The 27,656-nt window shown below is 39.8% G+C and overlaps 1 protein-coding gene and 1 long non-coding RNA gene across 5 annotated transcripts in view; one reads left to right on the top strand and one right to left on the bottom strand.

Annotated features, from left to right (window-relative positions):
• Positions 1 to 27,656, bottom strand: part of LOC115220742 (SAFB-like transcription modulator) — a 63,616-nt gene that overhangs the window by 4,785 nt on the left and 31,175 nt on the right. For all 4 annotated transcript variants that reach the window (XM_036510530.1, XM_029790886.2, XM_036510531.1 and 1 more), the window contains 11 exons: positions 22,865 to 22,899; positions 21,937 to 21,965; positions 19,226 to 19,743; positions 18,337 to 18,377; positions 16,053 to 16,144; positions 14,269 to 14,418; positions 11,110 to 11,188; positions 8,629 to 8,819; positions 6,536 to 6,795; positions 3,362 to 3,460; positions 547 to 690 (listed from right to left, as the gene is read on the bottom strand). In XM_036510530.1, coding sequence (XP_036366423.1) covers positions 547 to 690; positions 3,362 to 3,460; positions 6,536 to 6,795; positions 8,629 to 8,819; positions 11,110 to 11,188; positions 14,269 to 14,418; positions 16,053 to 16,144; positions 18,337 to 18,377; positions 19,226 to 19,743; positions 21,937 to 21,965; positions 22,865 to 22,899 — 1,638 coding nt within the window. The remainder of the gene's footprint in view (positions 1 to 546; positions 691 to 3,361; positions 3,461 to 6,535; positions 6,796 to 8,628; positions 8,820 to 11,109; positions 11,189 to 14,268; positions 14,419 to 16,052; positions 16,145 to 18,336; positions 18,378 to 19,225; positions 19,744 to 21,936; positions 21,966 to 22,864; positions 22,900 to 27,656) is intronic.
• LOC118766784 lies at positions 297 to 27,500 on the top strand. The gene is made up of 4 exons (XR_005002698.1): positions 297 to 331; positions 943 to 948; positions 11,253 to 11,255; positions 27,352 to 27,500. It is a non-coding gene; the product is annotated as an uncharacterized LOC118766784 (long non-coding RNA).

Raw genomic sequence — 27,656 nt, 5'->3', positions numbered from 1 at the left:
GAAAGTTCATTTTCGGCACTTGATGCTTTGGGAACCAGACAAAAATTGCTGCAGCTCGGCTAGGATGTGTTACCCCACCCTCAATATTCACCAGATATTGCTCCTTCGGATTTCCACTTATTCAGGTCTCGGCAGAATAGTCTTAATGGTAAAAATTTCAATTCCTTGGGTGACGTAAAAAGATACCTTGATGAATTCTTTTCCATGAAACCCCCACAATTCTGGGAAGAGGGTATTTTCAAGTTGAAGGAAAGATGGAGACACAAGGCCAGCAGTATTGGACAAAATACTTAGTAGCAACAAAATGGTTCGTATTTGGTTGATTAAAAATGTAATGACAAGTATTTATTGACCTTTTTCTTTCCTTTAAAAATCGGCACGCACTTTCCGGACAACCCAATACATATCACCAAACACAGAAATGGCATTTGATAATGGAAAAGAATTAAAAATATATATAAAAAAAAAAAAAACACAGCAAGAGAGAGGTGAAGCAACATTTAGTTTAGACTAAACTGGCCTAACAGAATCTCCCAAACTGCATACCTTGATTCAGGAATCAGAGAACCGTATCGGAGAGATAAGCTACCACCATTGTCCTCCATACTGTGGTCGTTCCAGAATGAGTCACCATGCATGTGATTTCTATCAAAGGATCGCTTCGCAGACCTTTCGTCTTCATACCGCAAACTAAGAAACAAGAAAAACTTAATGATTAAAATAATCATTGTAGAGGATAAGAGAGCATGTGTGTGTGTATATATTATATCGGGCATGGCTGTGTGGTTCGGGAGCTTGCTTCCTAGCTACATGGTTTCGGGTTCAGTCCCACTGCGTGGCACTTTGGGTAGGTGTCTTCCATTATAGCCCCGAGCCGACCGGAGCTTTGTGATTGAATTCGGTAGGTGGAAGTTACTGCCGTGTGTGTATATGTGCGTGTAGGTGCTTGTGCCTCTCCGAAAGAGAGAGAGGGATATATATATATATATATATATATAATTTAATTAAATTAGAAGGACACATTAGTATAATTTTACCCAAAATCTCCAAGAGGATAAGGAGATAGACAAAGAACATGTTTTACCAACATCATAGTTGTAACTCCAAATTGACTTTTTGATGTACACAATATTTTAATCATTTAGAAATATTTTTAACTGAATGTAATTTCATCTTCCGGAGTTCGCTAATTTCCGTAAAAATTTTTTTATTTATTTACTTTTGTTTTAAAGTGAAAGAAAGGAGAAAGTGAAAGATGTATGTACGTGTATATGAATTGGACATGTGTGTGTGAAAGAGGGAGAGAGAGAAAGAGAGAGTGAGTGAAGGGGTGTGTTGTCATGTATACGTACATACATCAATACATATGCATACATCTTTTTTGTATGTACGTGTGTGTCTGAGAGAGGAAGAGTGAGTGAACGTGTGTGTTCTCATGTATGTGTAAGTGGCACACACACACACTCTCTCTCTCTCTCTTTCTCTCTCTCTCTCACACACACACATCCATTTCATATACACGTTCATACATCTTTTACTTTGTCCTCTCGTTCACTTTAAAACAAAAGTAAGTGATTTTCAGGATAAAAACTGTAAAAAAAAAAGAGCTTCTACTCATGTAAATTGATGAATATTGTTTGGATAGTTCCAATTAAATAAGTCCAGAAGTTAGGGTAAATAAATATATATACATGTATAAGTACTGTGAATTCCCATTCTACAAACTGGCAAACAATTCCATGAATACTTTACCAGGCAACGCTGGGTAGTAAGTGTAGTATAAATTTTAAAAAACTACAAATTTTGAAAAGAGTATATAGTCAATTAAATTGACTCCAGCGTCTTGAATAAGATTTGAAATTAGTGTATAAAGGGACATAACTGAATATGGCAAAGCACTTTGCCTGAGACACTCCTAATTCTGCCATCTCACCTCTTAATAATAATGATTGTCTGTAACATTAGTAAAAAGCCACAAATATGAAGAAAGAGAGTTAGCTGATCACCATATTTGATGGCATAAAAGACACACAGACATATTAAATGTGGCAAGCTGGCTGAATCATGAGCATGCTGAGCAAAATGCTTAGCAGTATTTCTTCGGACTTTATGTTCTGAGTTCAAATTTCACCAAGATCAACTTTGCCTTCCATTCTTTTGAGGTAGATAAAATAAAGTACCAGTTGAATGCTGGGGTCGATTTAATCGACTTGCTCCTGCCTTCAAAACTGATGGCCTTGTGCCAAAATTTGAAATCAATATTTAAAGTAACTTTGCATATAAAAACCAGGTTGATTTTTTTTTGCAACATTTTTTTGTTCAAGGAAAAAAAAAATGCACTTATATGCCAACAAATACAGTTAATCAAATATTTGATACATATTTATTTTATTCACCCCTGAAGGACAGAAGGCAAAGTCTACTACAGCAACATTTGAACTTAGAACATAAGGATTGACAAACCCTGCCCAGAAAATTGCAGGCCTTGTGCCTAAATCATATTATTGACAGCAAGCTGGCAGAATTGTTAGCATGCAAGACAAAGTATTAGTAGCATATCTTTCAGCTTCGTGTTCTGAGTTCAAATCCCAGCAGGGTCAACTTCATATTTGATCCTTCCAATGGTCAGTAAAATAAGTACCAGTTGATGTGATCGACAAGCTCCCTCCCATCAAATTTCTGGCCTTATGCCTATAGTTGAAGGGCTTATTTTATTAAGTGAACAGGGGTACTCTGACAGAATCTTTAACACATTGGACAAAATACTTAGTAGCATTTCTTAAATCTGCTGAGGTCAACTTCACCTTTACAAATATTGCAAAGCATTATATCCAATACTCTAATGACTTTATCAATCGAATCCAATGCCTTGTTAATATACATTTCAGATTAAATAAAGTGGGAGCTTTTCGGCTTGAATGGCAGTTTTTTCTAGTGGTGTCATATGAAATTGTCACCCATAATTATGACCCTAGTATCGATCTATTGCATTTCAATCTGTTTTAGGGTTAGTGGTGGGGGGAAGGGTATCTTTTTTTTTCTTCACAAATGTAAATAAACCCAATCTGTTTCTTAAACAAGGGACATATTCATACGGCACAGAATGTTTTTTTACCTCAATAGACGTCACTGATTGGTTGAAATTGCAGAAATTGAAGAAAAAAAACAACAAATATCTTACAAACTATAGAATTTTCTCAATAAAGCCAAGAGAAAAAGATGTTTTATAAACACATTCTACCAGTATACGAAGTTTAAAATTTTTTAGTTACCTAGGAATTATGTTACAAACTGCCGTTCAAACCGAAAAAATCCATAAAGTGTAATTCCAGTGTGTAATCTAGTTATAAGCATCTCTTACCTGCTCAAAGAATGTGCCCGCTCTCTTTTGGACCACAAGTTACTTTCATTAACAGTTGCCAGTTTCCTTCTGGCTCTATCCAGTTTTTCTCTTTCTGTCCTGAAATTAAGTGTTACAAATGTTAGAAAATATATACATTTTTATCTTATACTAGTTTCAGTCATTGGACTGTGGCCATGCTGAGCTACCACTTTCAACCCTGAAAGGTTCAGTTAAACAAACCAACTCCCCTCCTCCAGGACTTATTTTTAACCTTATAGCATTCAGATTATTTTATCAAGCATAATTCGGAGACCCTTCGTTTTGACTCGACAAAACCAAAACAAAACCTCGGTTGTTTCCGTGGCAACTCAACAATTCGCTTCGGATATCTTCGTGACCTCTGTGACAGCTGTTAAAATGTGAGGAGGAGAAGAAAGCTAATGGGTTGTGTGTGCGTGCTTGTTCTTGTCTGTGTGTGTGTGCATACGTGCTTGTTCTTGTCTCCTCCTCACATTTTAGCAGCTGTCATGGAGGTCACGAAGATATCCGAAGTGAATTGTCGAGTTGTCACGGAAACAACCGAGGTTTTGTTTTGGTTTTGTCGAGTCAAAACGAAGGAATGCCCATAATTCTTATTTATTCATGTGGTTTTGAATTAATCATGCATTATCTCGTCAGTTCAAGATTTCAATGATGTGATTGTTTATTTTTAGAAAAATAGAATATTACAGGGTAGGTGTGAGAAGCTGGATCTGACTGGCTTGAATATAAAACAGGTAGTGTATTTAGGCTTCATATCAAGTGATCGCATGACCGACCAGGCTTATCAGATGTTGTTACACATTGCTAGTCACAATGCACCATTGCATTGTTTTAGCCTTCAAACAACACCACCCCACAGGCTAGGCGAACAGGGCCAAAATCCCTCCCTGATCAAAGGGGGACTGGAGCAATGTGAAATGAAGTGTTTTGCTTAAGAACACAATTCACTGCCCAGTCAGCGACCATGAGTGCAACAACCTAAACACTAAGTTACAGGGATGTAAACAAACCAGCACATACAAAACATCAGCTGCAATATCATATTGACCAGCCACAGAGAAAGTACCAAAGAACTGAAGATATTGCCATATTGTTAGATATGTGGTTGTTTTTTTAACCCTTTTCAAAGTAACCCACCTGAAACTGACCCTGGTTCTACAATACAAAATTCTTGCTTTAACACTCATCTAAATCAAAACTGTCCACCAAAATTTAGTGCTAATTTATGTTCCAGATTTCAGTTTAATAATGAGGAATTATTTCACTAAATTCTTCAATATTTTCAATATCAATTGAAACAAAGGCTGTGTATTGTATTTCAACATTAAAAGCCTATATATCTGTGTGTGTGTGTGTGTGTGTGTGTGTGTGTGTGTGTGAGGTTGCATGTGTGCATGTGTGAGACTGTGTATGAGGTTGTGTATGAGAGATATTGTGTGTGCATGCGTATGTGTGAGGCTGTGCATATGTGAGGTTATGTGCGCATGTGAAGTTGTGTGTGAGAGGTTGCATGTGTGTATGTGTGAGACCGTGTGTATGAGGTTGTGTGAGAGATTGCATGTGTGTGTGCATGTGTGAGTGTGTGTGTGAGGCTGTGCATATGAAAGGTTGTGTGCACATGTGAAGTTGTGTGTGAGGTTGCATGTGTGTATGTGTGAGACGATGTAAACGAGGTTGTGTGCAAGAGAGATTGTGTGTGTGTGTGTGTGTGTGCATGTGTATGTGTGAGGCTGTGCATATGTGAGGTTGTGTGTGCATGTGTGAGACCATGTGTATGAGGTTGTGTGTGTGTGTGTGTGTGCATGTGTATGTGTGAGGCTGTGCATATGTGAGGTTGTGTGTGCATGTGTGAGACCATGTGTATGAGGTTGTGTGTGTGTGTGTGTGTGTGCATGTGTATGTGTGAGGCTGTGCATATGTGAGGTTGTGTGTGCATGTGTGAGACCATGTGTATGAGGTTGTGTGTGTGTGTGTGTGTGCACGCGTTGTTCTTGAGCTCATGGTAAGAAGCATTTCAGCTCATAGCCAACCCATTTTTTCTTCAGACATATTGTATGTGACCCACTCACCCTCCCCGTCCGCCAATAATCTCAACAAAGCTTGAACCATTTATTTTTCGTCTGTATTGTTTTGGCAAGACACAGGCATGGCTGTATGGTAAGAAGTTCACTTCCTAACCACATGGTTCCGGGTTCAGTCCCACTGCATGGCACCTTGGACAAGTGTCTTCTACTACAGCCTCGGGCTGACCAAAGCCTTGTGAGTGGATTTGGTAGGTGGAAACTGAAAGAAGTGTGTGTGTGTGATCCTCATCATCATTTAACATCCACTGGCCATGCTGGCAAGCTGGGGAGCTCCAGTGTGATTTGGCATGGCTTCTATGACCGGAGGCCCTTCCTAACACCAAACACTTTACAGAGTGACACCACATGGGCACTTTCACATGGAACCCATGTGCTTTTATGTGGCCCTATGCACATTTACATTGCACCAGGTGCTTTTACGTGACACTGCCATGAGTGCTTTTCACTGCCAGAGAGACCAGTCTTAATACTTCGGCTGTGGAATATGGGTCATGTGTTTGTTCCCCCACCACCACTCAACAACCAGTGTTGGTTTGTTTAAAACCCTGTAAATTAGCGATCGATTCAACAACAAAAAAACCAGTAGACTTAAGTACCAAGCTTTAAAAAATAGTACTGAGGTCAATTTGTTCAATTAAGCCAGTGGTTCTCAATGGGGTCTACATGGCCATGGAGGGTGGGTCCATATATGGTTTGTTTGTTGAAATTTATCTGCAATAAATCAATTATACTTTTACAATATACAGAATATTTTGATAATTATTTTTATCCATCTTCTAATAATATTTAATTATAAAAATGTAATAGGATCTTTTTTTTAACACCAAATGACTAGGAGGGTCCAGCTGAGCAAAATAGAAATCAAAGGGGTTCATAGGCAAAAAAATGGTTATGAAACACTGAAGTAATCCCTTTAGGGTTGTCTCTCAACATGGTCACAGTCCAATGACTGAAACAAGTAAAAGATTTAAAAGAAAATAAAAAGTAGAAAATTAGTCAGGAGTTCAATCAAGAAGCAGCAAGAGTAGACAAAGAGAGAGAAAACAGAAAGATGGTAATGGCTTACCTAAGTTCTTTCCTGGCTTTCTCCAGTCTATAAGTTTCTTTGTCGTAGCTGGATTCCCTCCTTGAAGACAATAGCTGCCTGAGCTCACTTGTTCGGCGGCGTTCGCGTAGGTGAGGAGGAATATCGGGCTCAGCATTGGCAAGACGGTGGTGATGGCCATGGCTATGGTGATGTGAACGATGTGGTTCCACGGGGCGATGGCGCCGTAAACTGGACCTGACTTTTGCCCTTTCTTTCCTCCTTCTTTGGCTTTCTTCAAACTACAACACAAAAGGCAGGACACGTACACAATTAAGAAAATATAATAATTAAAATCTCTCAAGTCATAATCATGCTCTTACATGACACTAGCACAGACATTCTTATGTGACACTGGCAAAGGCACAGACACTCTTACACAACAGTGGCACAGGCGCTCTTATGTGACGCTGGCACAGTGCTTTTACGTGACACTGGCACAGGTGCTCCTACATGACACTGGCACAGGTGCTCTAACATGAAACCAGCTCGGGAACTCTTATGTGACACCGGCAGAGGCGCTCTTACGTGACACTGGCACAGGTGCTCCTACATGACACTGGCACAGGTGCTCTAACATGAAACCAGCTCGGGAACTCTTATGTGGCACCAGCACAGGTGCTCTTACGTGACACACAGTCACTCTAACATGACACTGACATAGGCGCTCTTGCATGACACTGGCACAGACACACTAAAGTGATACCAGCACAGGCGTTCTTACATGACACCAGTACAGGCACGCTTATGTGACACCAGAAACAGGCGCACTAACGTGGTACGGGCACAGGCGCTCTTACGTGACACCAGTACAGACGCACTTACGTGACACCAGCACATGTGTTCTTACATGACACCGGCACAAGCAAGCTTACATGACACCAGCACAGACGCACTAATGTGACACCAGCACAGGTGCTCTTACGTGACACCGGCACAGGTGCTCTTACGTGACACCGGCACAGGCGCTCTTACGTGACACCTGCACAGGCGCACTTACATGACACCGGCACTCTTGGCTGAGAGAGGGACATACATGACAAACCTGTATGCATGGACAGCCACAGTTTTACTTAGCTTGCCATGTCTTCTCAAGCACAGCAAACCATCAAAAATCTCAGTTCTTTGCCATCTCTGATGATGACAATGATGATGATGAAGTCTGAGGAAACTAGTGGTGTCCTACACCAACAAAATTAAGTCAGTTTATTTCACAAATCAATATAATAGTTCCAAACATGGGCACAAGACCAGAATTTTAATAGGAAAAGGATTTGTTTAGAAATATATATATATTTCTCATCCGGACCCAAGGCCAAACAGTTTTGAAGAGAAAGGCACATCAATTACATCAACCCTAGAGCTTTCCTGAAGTGCACATACATTTTTTAGCAGACTCTGTATGCGTATGTATGTATATGTGTGTGTGTATATATATATATATATATATATAATATATATATATATATATATACACACACACACACACACATAAATACGAGCTTCTTATCAATCAAATCCACTCAAAAGGCTTTGATCAGCCCAACAGTATAGTAGAAGACACTTGCCCAAGGTGCCAAACAGTGGGGCTGAACCTGGAACCATGTGGTTGGGAAACAAGCTTCTTACCACACAGCCATGCTTGTGCCTATATATATATATATATATATATATATATATATATATATATATATTATATATATATATATATATATACACACACACACACACACATAAATACGAGCTTCTTATCAATCAAATCCACTCAAAAGGCTTTGATCAGCCCAACAGTATAGTAGAAGACACTTGCCCAAGGTGCCAAACAGTGGGGCTGAACCTGGAACCATGTGGTTGGGAAACAAGCTTCTTACCACACAGCCATGCTTGTGCCTATATATATATATATATATATATATATATATATATATATGAGATGTCATGGCTGGAAGTTATTCCAGTAACTTAAATTCAGTCACCATTTATCTCAAATATCTTCATGCTTCAGGCTCCTTGTTCCCCCCCTACCCACATACACACACACACACAGATAAAAGCACTGTGCCTAAAATACTTACCTTAGCTTTAGCCCATGGATCCTTGGAGGCTTTAGGATCCAGTAAGGCATGGGACCAATTTTTCTTATCTGATTTAGATTTACTCTGAGTAGAAGCCTTGCTCTTTGCAGCAGTTTTCTTCTCGCCCTCCGTCTTTTGGGGGCTTTTCTTAACTACCTTGTTGGATTTTTCTGTACCATCTGCTGGTTTGCCTACAAAACAATAACAGCAACAAAATTCAAACAGTCTTCATTATCAGTGTTTCACCAGTCACAGAATATCTGCCTCAATAAAATTAGTCCAATGTATGAAAGCATGGAAAAGTAGACATTAGAAAATGATGACGATGACATTACAACTTCTTAAACTCTACCTTTGTGTTAATCCTTTTGTTACCATATCTATGTTGAACTATCCTGTCTTCGTTTCAATTAATTTTGAAAATAATGAAAAATTTAGTAAGATAAATTTAGTAAGATACCGTAAATCCTCGAGTATAATCCACATTTTTTCCCCAAAATTTAAAGGTCAAAATCCCTAGTGCGTACTATTTACGAGGTTCAAAATGAAAAATATTTTCTAAGTAATGTCCAAGTCTCTATTTGCTGTCCGGCAATGTTTATTCAGATGCATTTTGTGATGTCAGGTACGAAAAATACCTTAAGCTAAGCCTGAAAGCAATGAAGTCATAAAAGAATCATCCATAACTTGCAGTAAGCAACATTTATTAAACGCTATTACTGTTACTTCTTTATTTTCTGCAAACAAAATGCACAAAAAAGTTACATGTTTGCATATACAATAATAATAAAGGACATTACTGTATACATTTTTACAAACCAAGGACGTTATACTGACCTTCTTGACTCAAGTTAGAGAAGGGGTGCATATTATACACAAGGTTTAGGTTTTTCAGAGGTACAGCCCCCTAAAAATTCCCTGCGTATTATACTCAAGGGTGGACTATACTCGAGGATTTACGGTAACTTTATCATTTAAGCTGGTATTTAGAATACAAATTAACATGAAATTTTAATAGATTTTCATTTAGATCACTTTAACACAGGGAATTTGTATCATAGAACTGAAGGCGGTTTCAGGGAGGATGGTATTAAAAAGGTTAAGGCGTATTTTGCCAATGGCCTTTTGTAGTATGTATATTACCACTACAATCAGTACAGTCCTTTTGTTTTCCTCCTCAACAAGGTGTATATCTTCAGGTCAGCTTTCACCACTTCATCACAATTCTTCTTTGGTTTCCCTCCTTCAGGTGCTCTACTAACTTGGAGTGCTTGGCACTTTTGTATGCCACAATCACCGTCGAAACTACGATCACCACAACCAGTTTCTGTACACAGTTGAAAATCCATTATCCGATACTCATGTTGCAGATTTTTGATTTTTCTAATTTTGGAGTGCTTTATTAAAAAAGAAATTGAATCTACAAAACGGAACAGTTTGAGGATAGAAAGCAGGTCTAAACACAATAGCTTATATGTAGTTCTATATAAATCTTAAATAATTTTTTTTATACTTCAGACCATCAGAAATGTTAAGATATCAGTCTCTACCCACATTGTCATACTTTGATTAAAAGGTTATGGCATAGATATTGGCCGAAGTTGACTTAGGCCATGTCTAATTTAATAGCAGCACCTGGAACCGTAGCCCATTCAAGCAGAGGGTCGTTGTTTTCAGAGACATATCTGGGTATGGGTGGTTTATTTGGTATTTGTTGGGGGTAATCATCTCAGAATCATTTGAATGCCGTGAAGTCACTTTCCTCCTTTATGTGTGTTTGGCAATGATGCTGAAGAGAGCAGGGCCAATTGAGGTGAAATAGTTCTGTCATAGTGTTGTGATACGACCCAAACATTTCTGTAGTGGACGGATGCCACAAGGGCCAAGCCTTGGACAAATTTCAAAGATGGGCAATGTTGATAGAATATTTTCCACATCATACAGAAAATATAGAGCTAACAGCAGCAGTAGAGGAAGCAAAACCTGAGCTTTTTGAGTCAATTCCAATAGTCAAGGCTTGTCATGTCATCCTCCACAGACCTCTGCCAAGCAGCTCATTTTAAGATAGATACGTGAGTAAAATCACCAATAGAGAAACGAAAATAAACTTTGGAAACAGCAACGCCACCATTAGGTTACGTGGAAACGATGAACGTGTTTTCAAGGGAGAAAAATCAAAGAATGTAGCATTGTAATACTTCATGTAAAGCAAATATAAGAAATGAAAAATCTTTCTAGAATCCATAAAAATTTCCGGATCACTCCCAAAATTTCATCATCTGTTTCTTATGTCGTTACCAACAACTTTTCCTGCAAGTTTCATTATATTACCGTTCACAACTTTTTGAGTTATTTTGCACACAGACGGACAGACAGACAAACCAACGCTGATGAAAACATAACCTCCTTCTTTGGCGGAGGTTCAAAAAAAAAAAAAGCAAAAGAAATCAAAAAAATAAAACAAAACAAAATGTTACTTACTTTCTTTTTTAGTATTAACCAGTTTCTTTGCAGGATCAGCAGCTTTCTTTTGTATTTGCATTCCCAAGGCATTTCTGGCCTGCAAAAACATTATAGGTTTGAGTGTGTGTGTGTATGTATGTATGTATGTGTGTGTGTGCCAGCCCGTCAAGTTCAACCTTCGCATATTCCCGGTGCACCCGCCCTTGCCCACCCCCACCACCAATACCGGATATCTCTATATTTTTGCTCCATCTATACCGGATGTCGCTTCTCCCACCACCATTATAGGTGTCTACTCTTCGAACCCCACTCTTCAATACGCTATTTCACCATGCATTACCCCTCTCGTGATATCCTACGTTCTACTTGTCTAGAACCTGTCATCGTTTCTCCGAACACCCCTCCCCACTGGTGCTCCCCTATATTTCTGCACCCTCCCCCCACATAAAAAGCACCATCCGAACGTGGCCGATGCCAGCACCGCCCCGACTGGCTTCTGTGCAGGTGGCACAAAAAATGCACCAACTGACCGTGGCCGATGCCAGACCCCTCTGGCACCTGTGCAGGTGGCACGTAAAAAGCACCCACTACACTCGCGGAGTGGTTGGCGTTAGGAAGGGCATCCAGCTGTAGAAACACTGCCAGACCAGACTGGAGCCTGTGGCAGTCCCTGGCTCCCCAGACCCCGGTCGAAACCGTCCAACCCGTGCTAGCGCGGAAAACGGACGTTAAACGATGATGATGATGATGATATATATATATATATATTTATTTATATATATTTCTTTACTTTTCTTCTATTCTTCTACTTGTTTCAGTCATTTGACTGCAGCCATGCTAGAGCACCACCTCAAAGGGTTTTAGTCAAAGAAATCAACCCCCAGGACTTATTCTTTGTAAGCCTAGGACTTATTCTATCAGTGTCTTTTGCTAAACCGCTAAGTTATGGGAACATGAATTCAGCAACATCGGTTGTCAAGCAACGGTGGGGGTACAAACACAGACACACACAGAGACCAAAATATACACATATATTCAAGTCTTCTTTCTAGACACATATATATACACACACACACATACATATATATATACTTACATATATATCCACATATATACATGCATATATATATACACACACACACACATATATATATATATACATGCATATATATATACAAATACATGACATAAATATACATAAATATATATATATATGCATATTTATGTATATATATATATATGCAAAACCTGACGTGTCTTGTCACAGTGTGTGTGTGTGTGTATGTATGCATGTGTCTGTGTGCATTTTATTGTGTCACTATAAATATATAAGGTGCATAGTCTAGTGATTAGGGGTTGCACCCATCATCATAAGATTGTGATTACAATAAAAAACATTTTATCTCATGTCGCTTTGTGATCACTTTGACACCTGATATGTGGCACCTGTACAGGTAATGCCAACATGATGGAGACAGTGAGCTAATCTACAGCACATACATTTGATCACTAGAAACAGATAATTTTGTGCAGGTTATTCAGTAAGAAACTGCAGAACCCTCTGTCTCAGACTTGATACTACCATAATTATATTAAAACCCGGCAAGACCAGTGAGAACAGTCAAAATCAAGATCAAACCAAATTGAGGTCGATCAACATCAGGGACCCCGTGTAGGTGGCACGTAAAAGCACCATCCGTTCGTGTTCGTTGCCAGCCTGGCCTGGCCCCCGTGCCGGTGACACGTAAAAGTACCATCCGTTTGTGGCCGTTTGCCAGCTCTGTCTGCCCCCCGTGCCAGTGACACGTAAAAGCACCATCCGTTCGTGGCCGTTTGCCAGCTCTGTCTGGCCCCCGTGCCGGTGACACGTAAAAGCACCATCCGTTCGTGGCCGTTTGCCAGCCCTGTCTGGCCCCCATGTCGGTGACATGTAAAAGCACCATCCGTTCGTGGCCGTTTGCCAGCCCTGTCTGGCCCCCATGTCGGTGACATGTAAAAGCACCATCCGTTCGTGTCCGTTGCCAGCCTCGCCTGGCCCCCGTGCCGGTGACACGTAAAAGCACCATCCGTCTCGTGGCCGTTTGCCAGCTCTGTCTGGCCCCCGTGTTGGTGGCACGTAAAAGCACCATCCGTTCGTGTCCGTTGCCAGCCTCGCCTGGCCCCCGTGCCAGTGACACGTAAAAGCACCATCCGTTCGTGGCCGTTTGCCAGCTCTGTCTGGCACCTGTGCAGGTGGCACGTAAAAAGCACCCACTACACTCACGGAGTGGTTGGCGTTAGGAAGGGCATCCAGCCGTAGAAACACTGCCAGATCTGACTGGGCCTGATGAAGCCTTCCAGCTTCACAGACCCCAGTTGAACCGTCCAACCCATGCTAGCATGGAGAACGGACGCTAAATGATGATGATGATGATGATGATATACAAGACCCCCTTCAGAAATTAATGACAATGGGATTACACCTAGAAAGTTCTCCTCCGGGCAAGGTTGTTTATGGAAGACCAGTAGTCGCCCATGCATACCAGCCTCTCCTCTCCACACCGCCAATGTTATCCAAGGGAAAGGCAAAGGGGCAGATACAGCTTGGCACCAGTGACATCACAACTTATTTCTAAAGCTGAGTGAAGTAAGCAATGTGAAATAGTGTCTTGCTCAAGAACACAACACACAACCTAGTCTGGGAATCAAACTTACTACCTCATCATTGTGAGCCTAACACTCTAACCACTGAGCCATGTGCCTTCAGACACACACACACACACATATGAACCACAGTCATTATTTGCAAGTGAGTATGACACTTGCAAATAATGACTGTGAATGTACCATGCTTTTGCTAATTGCTTTAGATTGCCATTGTAGATCTGAGCATACAGACACCCCCTTGTCCCTTCAACCAGCAGAACATTGGGGATGTGACAGCTGGAGAGAGGGATAGGGCTGCACCAGTATTAGACTGGTACTCATTTATAAGGTTTTTGTCAGCCTAGAGCTGTAGTTGGAGACACTTGCCCAAGGTACCTTGTAGTGGGATTGAACCCAAAGCCATGTTGTTGGGAAGCAAACTTCTTACCACACAGCCATACATACGAATTAAAAAGAAAAAAAACATTCTTGAGCAATGATCACCACTCCAATCCTATTCGACAGCACTCAACTCCACTTCGCTCCACTTACCATCTTCACAGTAATAACTGTGCCATTGAATTTGGTCTGGTTGAGATGACGGATGCAGTTGTTTGCGTCTTCAGTTGAAGCCATAATCACAAAACCATAACAGCGACGACTTGGAATCCGTGCAGTTGTCACAACTTTGGCAGCAACAACCTGGAAAAAAAAAAACAATTGAGAAAAACCAAAGTTAGAAAACCCACCATCATTGACAAAAGGTGGTTATGAGGTGACGAAAGAGATTAAATGAGACAATTGTTCATTTTGCATACATTTTATAAGCACAGGTGTGGCCATCCATACACTTTGAGTTGTTCCTTCCCGAGCCATGCCAGGCTCATAAGGGCCGGTTTCCCAGTTTCAGTGACGTAGAAATTCCCCAACTGGACGGGACGCCGGTCCATCGCAGGATTACTCATTTTTGCCAGCTGAGTGGACCGAAGCAACGTGAAATGAAGTGTTTTGCTCAAGAACACAACGCATCACCTGGTCCAGAATCGAAACCACAACCTTACGATCATGAGTTCAACACCCTAACCACTAAGCCGAGTGGCCACACCTGTGTTTTGAATGTAGAGTTCAGTTGTTTTTCTAAAATAGAGTACTGGTGTGACATAAAAAGCACTCAGTCTACTCTGCAGGGTGGTTGGTGTTAGGAAGGGCATCCAGCCGTAAAAACCACGCCAAAAGAGACAGCTAAGCATGGTGCAGTCTTCTGCCTAGCCAGACCCTGTCAAACCATCCAACCCATACCAGCATGGAAAGCAGACATTAAATGATGATGATTAGAGTTAATTAATCCAGCATCTTCATCTTAATGCTATGGTACTACATTACCATCATCAGTTAACATTCATTTTCTGTGCTGAGTCGACAATGCCATATCATTTTGCAGAGCTAAGCTGGTATAGGCTGGATGATTCAACAGGAGCTGGTGGACTGGTGGACTGTACCAAGCTTCAATGTCTGCTTTGGTATAGTTTCTACATCTGGATGCTCTTCCTAATGCCAACCACTTCACAGAGTATACTGGGTGCTTTTTATACGGCATCAGCACCAGTGAAGTCACCAACTAACTTGCAAGACAAGACCCCTCGATACTGAGTAGTATGGAGCGAGGCGGCTTTATGCCAGGTAATATCATCATCATCCATCATTTTGAATCCGGGTTTTGTCCCTGTTAACAGGGGTGGCTAGATCTACCTCAATACCATACAACTGCCCTCACACCATCTCGCTATCTTGCCCAGTTTTGGGTGTCCTCCCTTCTCAAGCCAACCCTCCCAATCTTCTCCTCCACATGTCCTCTTCACATTTTCCTCAGTCTACCTCACTTTCGCTGTCCATTTACCTCAAAATCTAGCACCCTCTTCAGAACATGCTCAGCGGGGCTCTGAAAGGGGTCTCAGGGAGTAGCATCCCAGCCATCCTGAACTAGTTTTCCATCAAATTTCTTAAAAATCATGGTAGGGGCTTTGTTCTCGGGACCACTGATGTCTAGAAACTGAGGTTGGGTGTAAGCAAGGGCATGCTCCCCATAGAAAATCCAGCTACGAAAACGTCTCATGATAATAGCAAAGGAGGTAATGAGAAGTTTAAATATGATAGAGAGACAAGAACAGATGTCTAGTCAAAAAAGAGATACATGGTTTCCCCCATTGGAGAAGAGAGAAGATGGTGGTGAAGACTATATGATCAAATTTTACAAATCTAAACCATCTACATGAAATTTTAAAACTGAATGTGAAGCAGATAAATATTTATATTTTTAATTTAAATCATTTACAAACCCATCCATGTTTGACAAACAGTGCTTTGAGATTTGCAGCTTTGGTATTGGCTTTGAGTCCAGTAATCCACAAATTACAAGTTTTGGCAGATTCTACAAAGGAAAAAAAAAGAAAAGAATTTTGGTTTAATAATCTATCTTATAATTTCATTATAATTTCAAAAATATTTAACCCTTTAAAACTCAATGCAACTGGTAAAAGTCTAAATGTTGTTCACAGTAAAATCTGAAATTATTTTTTGTATAATTTCCATTCCAGTTTAACATATTGAATAGTTGTATGTAGTAGTCAATATTATCTGTAGATATGAAGGGAAATTAACATGGTTTAAATGTTGTGGCTGCATGGTTAAGAAAGCTTGCTTTGCAACCATGTGGTTTTGGGTTCAGACCTGCAGTGCGACACCTTGGACAAGTGTCTTCTACTACAACCCTAGGCCAGCCAATGCTTTGCAAGCGAATTTGTTAAATGGAAACTTTGTGAAAGCCCATCGTGTATGTGTATGTGCGTGTGTGCGCGCGCCTGTGTGTGTCTTAATGTTTGCCACCCCACTACCACTCAACAACTGCTGTTGGTTTGTTTATGGCCATGTAACTTAAGTGTTCAGCAAAAGAGAGCAATAGCAAAAGTAGCAGACTTCAAAATAAGTACTGAGGTTGATTTGTTAAACTAAACACCTCACAGCAGTGCCCCAGCATGGTCGCAGTCCAATGACGAAAATAAGAGAAGATAAAAGAAGATCAGTTTCAAGTTTTCCATGATGAGATGAATTGCTGGGATCTGCAATGCAGTGTCTTTCCATTTGTCACAGTAAGATATCCTCATATCATCCGTGAAAGCCAATTAGATGCCTATTTCATTTGTTGTTATTATATTATTATACTATATATATTATTATATTTGTGTGAAAGCGCATGGCTCAGTGGTTAGAGTGTCGAGCTTACGATCGTGAGGTTCAGAGTTCAATTCCCAGACTGGGCTGCGTGTTGTGTTCTTGAGCAAGACACTTTATTTCACGTTGCTCCTGTTCACTCAGCTGTAGAAATGAGTTGCGACGTCACGGATGCCAAGCTGTATCGGCCTTTACCTTTCCATTAGATAACATTGGTGGTACAGAGATGGAGGCTGGTATGCATGGGTGACGGCTGGTCTTCCATAAATAGCCTTGCCCAGACTTGTGCCTCGGGGGGGTAACTTACTTGGTCATTCATGACCAAAGGGGGTCTCCTCCTCAATTATATTCTACATGGGAACTGGAAAACCAGTGCTATGAGTCCTAAGACACATGACTGGTGTGCAGGAAATGATGATGATGATGGCTGGTGAAAAGGAGGGATGTAGAGGCTATCAAGAAAATCGTCATGGGCTCACAAGGCTAACCCATGCTTTAGCATGAAAAATGGCCTTAAAACACTTGCTTTTTCACAGCATGTAGTAACTAAAGTAGTGCTGGATTAACCATTAATCACAATAAGGACCTGCTTAGGGCATCGAGGGAAGGGAACACCACAGAAATGGTAAATGGTTTACAGCACAAAAGAAATCACTTTAAACTTGCTAAAATAATATTGAGGATGCCTTATCTCTACTAAGTGTAGAAGCAGATGTGTTACACAAGATTAATTTTGAGGATCTGATCAAAGACTCTGCAATTTAAAAAAAAGTAGAAAACCTTTCAAATATAAATAAAGTGGAAGCACACAAAAATAAAGTTTATTTTCCACCTTACTGTTAGTTTTGTTTCATTTTGAAGAATGAAAATTTATTTTATGGTTTATCATTGTTTATATTTTGAATTACATATATACGAGAGGCACCAAAATCTTGTAAGTGCCAAGGGCCTCTCTTGGGTTTTAATCCACCTCTGAACTAAAACCAGTATTCTTTTATTCTTTTATTTGCTTCAGTCGTTTGGCTGTGGCCATGCTGGAGCACCACCTTTTAGTCGAACAAATCGACTTTTTCTTTGTAAGCCTAGTACTTATTCTATCAGTCTCTTTTGCTGAACCGCTAAGTTACAGGAGATGTAAACACACCAGCATCGGTTGTCAACCGATGCTGGGGGCACAAATACAAACACATACATACGACAGGCTTCTTTCAGTTTCCGTCTACTAAATCCACTCACAAGGCTCTGGTTGGCTCGAGGTGCCATGCAGTGGGACTGAACCCAGAACCATGTAGTTGGTAAACAAGCTACTTACCACACAGCCACTCCTGCACCTAAGATTTGGACCTAAAAGATTATAACAATGTATATGGTAAGAGAACAAAAGATTCTTACTTGGTGGTTTACCCTTCTTTGTTTTAGATGTGTCTTCAGAACTGGAAAAAAAAAAAAAACAGAAATATCACATTAGAATATTGACAAATCCAGGCAATATATCCAACATAAAATTATTACATGTGACATATCACAAGCAGTAAAACAGTTAGAATATTTACATGTGATGTATGAATTACAGACAATACAACATGGTTAGGATATTGCTACATGTGACATCATCATCATTTAAGGTTCACTTCTCCATGCCCGCATGGGCCAGATGGAATTTATTGAGGAAGATTTTCTTCTACAGCTGAGTACCTTTCATGTCATCAACCCTCATCAGTTTCCAGGCAAGATAATATTTCTCAATGGGCAGACATGTTTTTCGTGGAAGACTGGAGACAAACAACACTGCTTGTATGATGATGCTCATTTGCAATCATCACATGATGACAAAACAAGAATATAAACACACACATACGTACATGTGAGTGTGTACATAGTACACTTCTTATTATTAATAATGGTAATGGTATCTATTTAACTTTTATATTGTGCGGTGCGGTACTGTACTGTACTATACTATATTATATTATGTTATATTATATTATATTATATCATATTATATATATACAATGGGCTTCTTTCAGTTTCTGTCTATCAAATCCACTCACAAGGCTTTAGTCAGGCTGGGGCTATAACAGAAGACACTTGCATAAGATACCTTGCAGTAGGACTGAACCTTGTAGCCATGCGGTTCAGAAATTTGCTTCTCAACTACACATCCACGCTAGGAAAAGGGACGGGACTATTAGAGAAAGAGGACAGAGTTATTAAGAGAAGGGAGCAGAGCTCCTGGAAAAAGAGGACAAAAATATGTAAAGAATCCAATAATAAACTTCACCTTTTGGTCTTGACATCTTTATTATCTTTCTTCTGTTCAACCTTCTTATCCGTCTTTTGGTCTTTCTGGCTTTTAGCACCAGCATCAGCTTCAGTAGTGCTGACAGTGGTGGACGTTTTGCCATTTGCTTGCTCACTTTTCTTTTCATTTGTCGCTAAATCAGCATCCAGGTCATTGTGGATGTCATCAACGAGTACAATTAACGACTCGTTCTCTTCAGATTTTGCAGCTGTTTTCAGCAGCGAAGACTTGTTAATGACTTTCGAAGCGTTAGACGCTGCATCTGGCTCTGAAGTACTTTGGTTTAAGTTATTATTATTTTTGTTTTCTGGCTTTTCTGACACCTGATCTGAAGAAGAACCATTGCTGGCCTCTTTAGAACCAGCATCTTCAAGCTTGCTTTCCATCTGTCCTGCAGAGTCACTGGTCACTGAAGAAGAATTATTGGTGTCTACGGTTTGATCTTTACTCTCAGCCTTGATCCCTGACTCCACTTTGTCTCCAGCGTTCAACTCTTCCTAAATAATATACAAACAATTGTACGCATTAAGAGCACTACTCAACACATGCATGTAAAGAGATGGAGTGTGGAGATGACAGTGCCTATAATTGTATCATTTTGTTTCCAATACTTGTTTCTTTGTCTCCTCTATAATCAATTCTGTAAATATCCTACTGGCTTTGTAATTTGTCCTTGCAATATGCCCTCGTCCATGGCCCTTGCAGTCAAGAAAAGGAAATATTATTGTTGCTGTTGTTGTTATTGAAGGCAGTGAGCTAACAGAATCTTCGGTGTGTCAAATAAAATACTATGCAAACATTTCTTCAGGCTCTTTATGTTCTAACTTACTACTTGTACTTGTGGCGACATTCACCCTGGGCGGGTTGAGTCGGCTTCTTCTACCGGGTAGTGTCAGAGCTATGCCGTCGGGAACTTCGGTTCGTGGTAGGGCCACCTAAGGAGGATTGGTCTGACACCGAGTGGTACTAGGGTCACAACCCGGCAGATGGGGCTCTGGTGAAAATCCTCGGAGTGTCTGTTTTGGCAACCGGCGGCTCCTCGGTCGTTCTGTCCCTGCGACTGCGGACAATCTGCGGCAAACAGGATGTCTCTACATATTCCCACGAAACTTCTTCTTTATGTTCTAAGTTCAAATGCCACTGAGATCAACTTTGCTTCTCGTTCCATCAGGGCCAATAAGATAAATATGAGTTAAGCACTAGTAATCAACTAGTTCTCTACCCCCAAAATTTGATACTTTGTACCTATAGCACAAAGAATTATTATGAGTGTTAAAACAGAATCATTAAAGTATCAGAGTAAACAAAAAAATGCCTTATAGTATTTGCTCTGGTTCTTCGCCTCCTGAGTTCAAATCTGAGCAAGGTAAACATTGCATTTTATTCCTCCAGAGTCGGTAAAATAAAGTACCAGTCAAGTACTGGGGTTGATGGCACTATCAAAACCCCTCCTCTTAAAAACAGCTGGCCTTGCACCTAAATTAGAAACTACAACTACTACTACTACTCTGCCAAGGTCAGTTTTGCTTTTCATCCTTTCGGGGGTCAAAAAAATAAGTATCAACTGAGCACTGGGGTTGATATAATCAACTAAACCCCTTGCTCGAATTTGCTGGCCTTGTGCCAAAATTTGAAACTTATTATTATTATTATTAAGGCAGTGAGCTGGTAGAATTGTTACTGTGCTGGGCAAAATGCTTAGCAGCATTTCATCCATCTCTAGGTCCTGAGTTCAAATTCCACCAAGGTCAACTTTGCCTTTCATCCTTTTGAGGTCGATAAAATAAGCACCAGTTGAGTACTAGGGTCAATGTAATCAACTTATCCCATCCCCTGAAATTACTGGCCTTGTGTCAAAATTTGAAACCATCATCATCATCACAACAATAATAATGTTACTATCGTATTAGCAATATTATTATTATTATAGTGATAATTTTTACTTGTCACAAGGTTACAAATTTAGAGGAAAAAACAGTCATTTAAATCAACCCAATGCTTTACTGATAATTATTTAATCAACTAAAAAACTTTTTTTTTAATTTAGAAAAAAAAATGAGTAATAAACTGACTCTGGCTGGATTTGAACTCTGACGGTAAAAGAGGATAACCAAATACTGCAAGGCATTTATTCCAGCACTCTACTACCCCCACCACCACTACCAACAACAACAACGACAATTTAAAGCAATGTAAGAATCTAATGGCTGTGAAATTAGAGTAGGTTGACTGCAGGTAACAGTCATCTCCTGATTTCTAGCTCTACTACTACTTCCACCACCACCACCACTACCTCTTCAAATATACTGATGCCTTGAACCAACATATGAGCTGACAAGGAAGTCTCTATGTGGTCAATCAACCAAATAGAAGTGGTATCCAAATCTTCCTCCAATCTAAAATAAGGAAAGGACATAAAAAACAGATACTTCTGGATACTCCCAAAAAGATAAGGATGGCCATGGATGGAATGTCACTGGTCGCAAGTCTGCTTAATCAAGTTTGATCTAGAGCTAAAGAGCAAAAAAAAAAAACCTCACACGTGTCACAAGTGAGCAGTAAAGACATCCAGCTGTCAGAAAAAAACAATTTGTCAATCCACCAACGTTATAACGAGTGGCAAGTAAATTACTGAATCAGAAAAAAATGCAGGATAAAAACACAAAAATTTTCAAATTATCTACACTGACCTTCTTTTCAGCCACGTTTACAGATTCCTCTAGAAAAAAAAAAAAAAAGAAAGAAAAAATGCTTTAGAAATATGATACAAAAAAATTTAACAGTTTTGTTGTTTGCTGAAATTTACTCCCTTCATTTTCGAAAATAACAAAGGATTTAGTAAAATAACTTTGTTGTTAATTCATTCATTATTAAGCTGGAACATAAAGATTCATGAAATTTTGATGGTAGGTTTTAATTTAACCTTTTAGCATTCAGGCCATTCGGTCAAATGCAACATTTGCTTATTCATTCACATTATTTTGAATTAATCAAGCGTTATCTCAAAGCTTCAAGATTATGATGATGTGATTGTTTATTTTTAGAATGACATTGTAGAGCAGGTGTGAGAAGCCAAATTTGGCCAGTTTGAACACAAAACAAGTAGAAAATTGGGGCTGGATATGGTCAGTTTAAATGCCAAAGGATTAATTCACTTTAATACAGAAAGTTTTGTAGCAGGGAACCAGAGGCAGTCTCAGGCAGTTTGGTTCCAAAACCCAGATGATGCAGGCTTGATTACATGAGAATTTATTTTCAGAAGTAAACTAACAACACATCATCATCATCATCATCCAGTGTTTTAAATCCAAGTTTTCTCCCTGTTAACAGGGGTGGCCAGATCTACCTCAATGCCATAGCAACCAAGGTAGGCAGGTGCAGTCCACCCCAACCATTAGGCTGGCTGGTGCCCATTCTCCTTTGCTATCATGAGGCTTTTTTGGAGCTGGATTTTCTACAGGGAGCATTCTCTTACTTACCCACAACCTCAGTTTCTAGACATGAGTGGTCCTGAGACCAAGGCCTCTACCACAATTTTTAAGAAATGTGGTGGAAAACTAGCTCAGGAAGGCAAGGATAATAACACCAAAAATATATTATCATAAAAGAGATTCTTACGTCCTTTTGTTTTCTTGTCATCTGAATTGGCAGGACTGAAAAATAAAAATTTTACTCCATGACATCACCATTCATTAATATTATTATAATCTTCATAACAACAATTATATATCAACTTTTATCATTCATTTCAGCCACTGGACTGCAATCACGCAGGGGCACCACCTTGAAGGGTTTTAGCTCATCAAATCAACCCCCAATGCTTATTCTATCAATTTCTTTTGTGACTGCTAAATCATAGAGACGTAGGTATGGCTGTGTGATAAGAAGCTTGCTTCCCAACCACATGGTCCTGGGTTCAGTTATACTTGAGCAAGTGTCTTCTATTATAGCGTTGGGCTGACCACAGCCTTGTGAGTGGATTTGGTAGACGGAAACTGAAGAAGCCAGTTGTATATACATATATGTGTGTGTGTCTGTGTTTGTCCTCCACCATGGCTTGACAACTGGTGGTGTTGTGTTTACAGCCCTGTAATTTAGCAGCTCAGCAAAATACACTGGTAGGGTACCAGGTTTTAAAAAATGAAAATACTAGGGGTCGATTCATTTGACTAAAAAGTCTTCAAGGTGGTGCTCCAGCATGGCCACAGTCTAATGACTGAAACAAATACAAGATAAAAGATAAACCAAAAGCAGTTGTCAAGCAGAGATGGGGGACAAACACACACATACATACATATATAACAGACGACAGAGATAGAAAATGGAATACACAAGAAATTTTATTGTTCACAATGACCACTTTAACACATTCTGCATCGATAACCTCGCAGGTAGGAAACTATACAACTAGTTGTGGTGCATCTCTCATTGTAGAAGTGTCTCATCAGGAGATGTAATCCAATAAAAACTGTGCAATTATCATGGATGACACCAGGTAGCCATAGGCAGTGAATGTGCTTTATTGGCATACTACTAGGAACAAACCCAACACTTAAATATTAACTTACATATTAACTTACATATTAACTTATACTTAAATATTAACTTATACACCTACACACAGTTTCTGGCTTTAAGGGTATTGTGAAAAGCCTAGTTGGAGGCCCAACCTTCTGATTTCGTTTACAGGGCCCAGAAAAACTAAAGGACCACCGCAATAAGTGTTTGAATCTGAGAGAGGAATATGTTGAATAAAATCATAATTAACTGATCCTCCTGTATTTTCTTTTGTTTAAAGCCAGAATCTTTTCAGCACCCTTTCGTGTGTATGTATGTATGTATGTGTGTGTGTATATATATATATATATATATATATATATATACTATGAAGTACCATGGAAACCAAACCAATTCTGATCGTGAGGAAATTTTACTTTGCTTTGAAACAAGTGGGGATTGGTGAAAGGAAAGGCATCTAACTGTAGAAAATCTGCCCTAACAAATTCTCTCCAATCAGTTTGAACAAGGAAAAAATGGACATTAAAACAATGATGACATATATATATATATATTATATATATATATATTGGGTCATCCCATAAATAATGTGGTTTTTTCAAATGCATGAACTAAAACTCTGAGGGACACGGGATAAACTACCTGCATCAACTCGCTATGAAAGCAGTTGTACTTATTGTTAGTGCAAGTTTTAAAAAGGCAGATCGATTTTGACAGTTATTTTTTCAAAGCTATAATGGAAATGACAAAGGAGCATATTTGGCATATTTTGTTTTATGAGTTCAACAAAGGCAACAACACAACAGAAAGTGTGAGGAATATTAATGCAGTATATGGGGATCAGATAATAAGTGCAAACCAGTGTCAATGGTGGTTCCAGAAATTCTGAGCCTGAAACTACAACCTACAAGACGAACATCGTCCTGGAAAATCTGCAGAGCTCAATGAGGATGTCCTGTAACCCCTGGTGGAACAAAATCCCATTGTAACTACTGAGGAACTAGCAGAGAAGCTTGGATTTGGTCATTCAACCATTGACTGACACCTGTGTGCCATCGGAAAACTCAACAAATTGGATCAATGGGTTCCTCACAAACTTTCCAAGTCTAATCTTGTGCAGAGAGTGAATGTGTGTTCTCCTTTGCTGTTATGTCTCACGAATGAACCGAATAGTGACTGGTGATGAGAAATGAGTTCTCTATAAAAATGTCAAGTGCCAAAGACAGTGGGTAGGAAAAGGAGAAACACCAGCACCCCAAGCTAAAGAAGGTCTTCACCCATATAAGGTGTTGTTGGATATGAAAGGTTTAGTCTATTTTGAACTTTTAAACTTAAACCAAAAGATAACAAAGGAGATCTACAGCAAGCAGCTTGAGTAGCTAAAGTCAGCACTAGAAGAAAAACGACCATCTTTGGTTTCAAGATGAAAGATGCCCTTCCTTCAGGATAGTGCTCAGCCACATACAGCAAGGATAGGATTCCAGAGGCTGGAGCAGCTTGAATAGGAAATGATACCCCACCCACCATATTCATTGGACATTGCACATCCGATTATCATTTATTCCACACTCTTCAAAATCATTTGAACAGAAAAAACATGAATTTTGTAGTTGAGGTCAGAACAGTACTGGAGGAGTATTTTCCATTACGGGCAAGTGAATTCTGGAAGAGGGGCCTTGCAAGTCTACCAGATAGATGGAAGAGCATTGTAGAAAATGAAGGAGAGTATATTTTGGATTAAAAAAGAACTTTGTTTATATTGATTTTTAAAAATAAAAGAAGTATAAACAAACTGCATTATTTATGGGATGACCCAATATATATATATATATATATATATATAACCAAAATGTGTTTGAACTGCTAGCAACTCACCACCAGCATATAACTTGAAGCGAAAAGAAAATGTAAATCTGGTAACTTTTGAAGCATGTTGTGGTGACAGAACTGTTTAACCACTTCTAATTAAAATCCTGACATAATCTTAATCCTTACATAGCTTTCATACCTACATTCCTACAATAAACTACTTTTGTTTTGAAGCAGAACAATGCCAATTGTCATTGAACCATAGGAACCAAATACATGTTACTGGAATATATTTATTCTGGATTAATTGAACCATATGAACTAAATACATGTTATTAGAATACCTTATCAATTCTAGATTCTATTAAAAACTGAGAGATTAAGTAAATTCCGTAAGATATTTAACCTGTTGTCATTTTCAGGACTTTTGTCAACTCAGCATAATCTTTTTTACTATAGGCACAAGGCTTGAAATTCTGGGGGAGGGGGCTAGTCGATAACCTGAACTCAGGTGCTTGACTCGTTTATATTTTATCAACCCTGAAAGGATGAGAGACAAAATCAACATCCACAACAATTGAATTCAGAATGTAAAGAGGGAAGAAATGCCACTAAGATCCTGTCAGCTCACTTCTTCTTCATCATCATCATCACCACCACCACATTCGGATGGTGATTTTTACGTGCCACCAGCACAGGTATCACAAATACAATTTCCATTTGATTTTGATTTTTGATGTTGATGTACTTGACTCAATAGGTCTCCTCAAGCACAGCAGGTCGCCCTACAATCCAAGGTAAGCACAGCTTGGAATGTTTTTTTCTATTCACATTGTTTTGAAATTATTCATACATTATCTCATAGCTTTGAGGTTTTTATCATGTGATCTCTTATTTTTAGAACAACATTGTAGGGCAGGTGTGAGAGGTAAGATCTGGATGGTTTGAACATAAAGCAGCAGATAGAATACTTGGGCCGGTTTAAATGTTAAAGAGATATTCTTTTATTCTTTTCTTTTACTTGTTTTAGTCATTTGACTGCGACCATGCTGGAGCACCACCTTTAGTCAAACAAATCGACCCCAAGACTTATTCTTTGTAAGCCTGATACTTATTCTATCGGTCTGTTGTGCCGAACTGCTACATTGTGCCGAACTGCTACAAGTGCTGGTGGAGGGACAAACACACACACACACACAAATATATACATATATATAAATATCATCATCATCATTTAACGTCCACTTTCCATGCAAGCATGGGTTGGACGATTTAACTGAGGACTGGCGAACCAGATGGCTGATCTGGCAGAGTTTCTACAGCTGGATGCCCTTCCTAACGCCAACCACTCCGAGAGTGTAGTGGGTGCTTTTACATGCCACCGGCACAAGGGCCAGTCTGGCGGTACTGGCAACGGCTACACTCAAATGGTGTTCTTTACGTGCCACCTGCACAGGAGCCAATACAACAGGCTTCTTTCAGTTTCTGTCTACCCAATCCACTGACAAGGCTTTGGTCAGCCCGAGGCTACAGTAGAAGACACTTGGCCAAGGTGGCAAGTAGTAGGACTGAACCCAGAACCATGTGGTTGGGAAGCAAGCTTCTTACCACACAGCCACAACCCACAAATCATGAAAAGCAAAACAGGATTTGAATGGAGAACACACAGAACTGGAACAGATACTACAAGACAATTAAAGCAGGTACTCTACAAAAAGAACAAGAACAAGGAAAAAAGAGGAGGAGGAGGAAAAAGAAAAAAAAGGACAAAAAAGAAGCCAAGTTCATCCCCTCCTCACTGTGGTGGGCACACTGGCAACAGGTAGTGTCAGAGCTATGCCGTCAGGAACTTCGGTTCCTGATAGGGCCACCCAAGGCGGATTGGTCTGACACCGAGTGGTATTAGGGCCACAACCCGGCAGACAGGGCTCTGGTGAAAACCCTCGGAGTGTCTGTTTTGGCAACCGGCGGCTCCTCGGTCGTTCTGTCCCTGCGTCTGCGGACAATCTGCGGCAAACAGGATGTCTCTACATGCAGGATTGTTGGAGACCGCTTGTGAAATCTACTTATTCCCACGAAACTT

The sequence above is a fragment of the Octopus sinensis genome, linkage group LG17 (assembly GCF_006345805.1).
Source record: "Octopus sinensis linkage group LG17, ASM634580v1, whole genome shotgun sequence".
Taxonomy (NCBI): Eukaryota; Metazoa; Mollusca; class Cephalopoda; order Octopoda; family Octopodidae; genus Octopus; species Octopus sinensis.
This window is presented reverse-complemented; position numbering and strand designations above follow the sequence as displayed.